We start from the raw sequence: 3,242 nt of genomic DNA, 5'->3' as shown, positions 1-3,242 counted from the left end.
ATAGTTATCATAGTTGATATAGTTATCATAGTTGATATAGTTATCATAGTTGATATAGTTATCATAGTTGATATAGTTATCATAGTTGATATAGTTATCATAGTTGATATAGTTATCATAGTTCGCGTAGTTGTCATTGGTTATGGCCATACTCATGGCTATTGTCATAGTTACCAACCAACCATATGTTGGCAATGCCATGTAAACACACCCTTGTTCCGGACTAACATCGATTTATCAACATTGGCACACACGTGTATTTTACAACTATCACTGCCCCGCGTTCGGAAATGGCGTTTAGAATCTTCGACTGAAGCAGATAATTTAAGCCCCTGGTGATTATACTCACAGGCACTAACTTGGGACAGAGTCAGTAAAAACTGAAAATAATACGAACGCACATTCACAAATACTACCCTTTACCTCAATTACACTTCCACTGTTGTGTCACTGTATATCAACTTGCTTTCACAAAAACTAATGGAGAACTAGCTACTCTCCCTACACTCGCCGCTGCGATATTATAATTAATGATATTATATATAGAGTACTCTGTATATCAAGTTGATATACAGTGACACAACCGTGGAAGTGTAATTGAGGGGTAGTATTTGTGAATGTGCGTTCATATTATTTTCAGTTTTTACTGACTGTGTCCGAAGTGCCTGTGAGTATACTGATCGTGATTGTGATATTGATGGCATTGTTGCTGTTACGAACAGGTATGCGATCATGAAATCGTGCTGGCATCATAATCCTAGATGCCGACCGTCGTTCTTCTGTCTGCGTCAGAAGCTGGATCGAATCCTAGAAAACACTAACGCCTACTTGACCTTCACCACAGCGGAAGACGCTATCGATGCTGTCAACGAAGGAAATTTCAGGTACAATCTTGTGTTTTTTATATTATATGTTTTTTATTGATTTCATTTCTTTCATTTTTTCATTTTCATTTTTTTTATTGATTTCAGTTTTTTTTATTAGAGATAACCTGATTGATTTATACTCAACCGTGAGGTTTAAACGTACTGCTGCAACGATCTTCGAAAAGCACTTGGTATTAATTGTTCGTAATCGGTTTTGTTGGCTTTTGAAGATGGCTGCAACAGCAGTACGTTTGAACTTCACAGTTGAATAGAAATCAACCAAGTTATCTTTATTATCAACCAACCGAATGAACTTATTTAAGCAGTTTTTTTATTGATTTTTATTTTTTAAATTAAAAATCATCATAATTCCCTCTATTATGGAAAAATATTGCGATTTCATTTTGGGTTTTCACGTTTTTAAATATTTAAAATTCGATTATACCATATACTATAGCAATATTCGATGGGGTCTAAAATATCTCGTGGTCTATAAAACCCTATCGTAGGGTGTTGCGATGCAGAGCACGATCGTGGCACGTGCGACAGAGAAGTTAATTTGGAACGCCCGGATCATGGGTATATTGATCTTCGCAAAGCACTTGGTATTGCTGGCCTTTGATGATGGCGTTATTAGGCTGTACCTAATGGCCATCGGAGCCATTAGTCTTAAAGGTGTTTACTTAGTCTTACTCGCAATAGGTGTAGCCACTATAATTAGTCAGTAGCATTTCTAAGGGATAGTAGAGACGCGATCCGATACGATACAACCTGGTGAATGGTTACCGGCCAGAAGAAGGAGATTGCAGAGGCAATCCCCAAATGCACCTGCGTGACCGGTAAATAAGATTGGAGTGCCTACGATTGGCGAGAGTAAAGGGGAGCCCGGGTGATAGGGCAGGGAGAGAAGAATCCGAGATATATTAGGGAGAGGACGGAAGAGACAGGGGCGGGGAGTGGGCACGCGATACTGGTCGAGAGTGTACGTGCTGACGAAGAGATAAAAGCAATTCTCCTGTGAATGGTTGTTTGCCGTTTACTACACATCCCCGCAAGAGCGATCCGGAAAACATTGGTTACGATTCTTCGTTGCAGTCTCGGCAGTGATGCGATACGTTACCCGGGCGTCGGCTGCGAAGTGACGTCACCACCTTGTTACGGCGAGGCCCGCCAGAGTGCGTCCACCTCCTCCGCCGAGAGCACAGTCATCATGCTCAGCCACAAGACGGCAGCACTGTCGCAGTCTCTGCCCGCATCTGAGTCGCAAGGGCGCCGCGGCCATGCCAAGCTGCTCGCAGACACAGAGCCCTCTGGCGGTCCCCCGTCGGTGCCAACTCGTAGTGATCTAGAGCTGGTACCGTCCGGTGTTCGCGCGTCGGTGAACGACGTCGACAAGCCGGCGACGACGGCGGACGAACACGCGCAACGTCGGCAGTCGTGTCCCGGCGTCTGCGACAGCGACGACGACGACGACGCCGCAGACGTCGGTTCGCTGTCGTCCGAGACGTCGCTCGCTAAGAGCACGTCGCTGCGCTCGTTCATCGTCGGCCAGTCGTCGCCGCCGCGGCGCTCGACGCATCAGACGCACAGCAGCGGCGAGTACAACGACTACCGCACGCTGGCCGGGAAACACACGAAGACCGCAGACCTCAGCGGCTCATTTCGGCAGTGCGGCCACCACCGGACAAGCGGTGACTGCAAGCACGATGACCGCACGAGCAGTGACCGGATGCGCGTCGGCTCGCTCGTGACCGCCGACAAAAAAACGCGCTTCGTCGTCAACGACGAAAAATGCACGAACATTGGTTGGCGCGAACCCATCGCTGATGACGTCACTCCGAATCATCACTGCTACGCGAACATACGCTATGCGCGCTCGCTGCCCCATCTATCGGCCGATCACGCGCACGGAGACGTGTTGCGCTCGCACTCTGATGAGCGTGCCGAGCAGGGCGCCGACTGCACGCCACCTGGCGGCAACAACTGGCTCGACGTCTCGCCGGGTTTTAATTGGTTGGCGAGAATCGGTTCGGCGCCGTGGTTGGCTGACAGCAAGCGACTATGCGGTGGCCTGGTCGCGACAAGTCCGCATCATGTGTAAGGTAAAGAGTCGCCGGATGGCGCCACCTGTCTGAGATGCGACAAGACTTGCTCTTAGACATCTTACAGTTGTATGGATATACGTAAAGTGAACCATCCCTAAAGAACCAGCTCTAAACAGAAACCTGTCTAGGTACTTCTCTATGTTTCTGGCATGCGCACTTCTCTTCTCCCTATTCTCTTTCCCGCTTTCTCTTCTTCTCTCTCGCGCGCTCCCCTTCTACTCCCTCCCTTTTTCTTTCCTTTTCTCTCTTTCTCTCCTCTCTCTGTCCTATC

At 47.6% G+C, this 3,242-nt stretch overlaps 1 protein-coding gene across 1 annotated transcript; it reads left to right on the top strand.

Moving 5' to 3' along the window:
• Positions 1 to 722: 722 nt before the first annotated feature.
• Positions 723 to 3,216, top strand: LOC106816333. The gene is made up of 2 exons (XM_014820914.1): positions 723 to 884; positions 1,962 to 3,216. The coding sequence occupies exons 1-2, from the start codon at positions 733 to 735 to the stop codon at positions 2,965 to 2,967; spliced, it is 1,158 nt and encodes a 385-aa protein (XP_014676400.1). The 5' UTR covers positions 723 to 732; the 3' UTR covers positions 2,968 to 3,216.
• Positions 3,217 to 3,242: the final 26 nt, after the last annotated feature.

This window comes from Priapulus caudatus, unplaced genomic scaffold (assembly GCF_000485595.1).
Source record: "Priapulus caudatus unplaced genomic scaffold, Priapulus_caudatus-5.0.1 Scaffold1352, whole genome shotgun sequence".
NCBI lineage: Eukaryota > Metazoa > Priapulida > Priapulimorpha > Priapulimorphida > Priapulidae > Priapulus > Priapulus caudatus.
The sequence above is the reverse complement of the archived record's forward strand: the minus strand, read 5'-3'. Positions and strand labels throughout refer to the sequence as shown.

Bases quoted from the DNA above. Each gene is read 5' to 3' on its own strand.
- LOC106816333 (XM_014820914.1), top strand. From the start codon at position 733: ATGAAATCGTGCTGGCATCATAATCCTAGATGCCGACCGTCGTTCTTC. The intron at 885-1,961 runs GTACAATCTTGT...TCTTCGTTGCAG, and splicing joins GTCAACGAAGGAAATTTCAG to TCTCGGCAGTGATGCGATAC.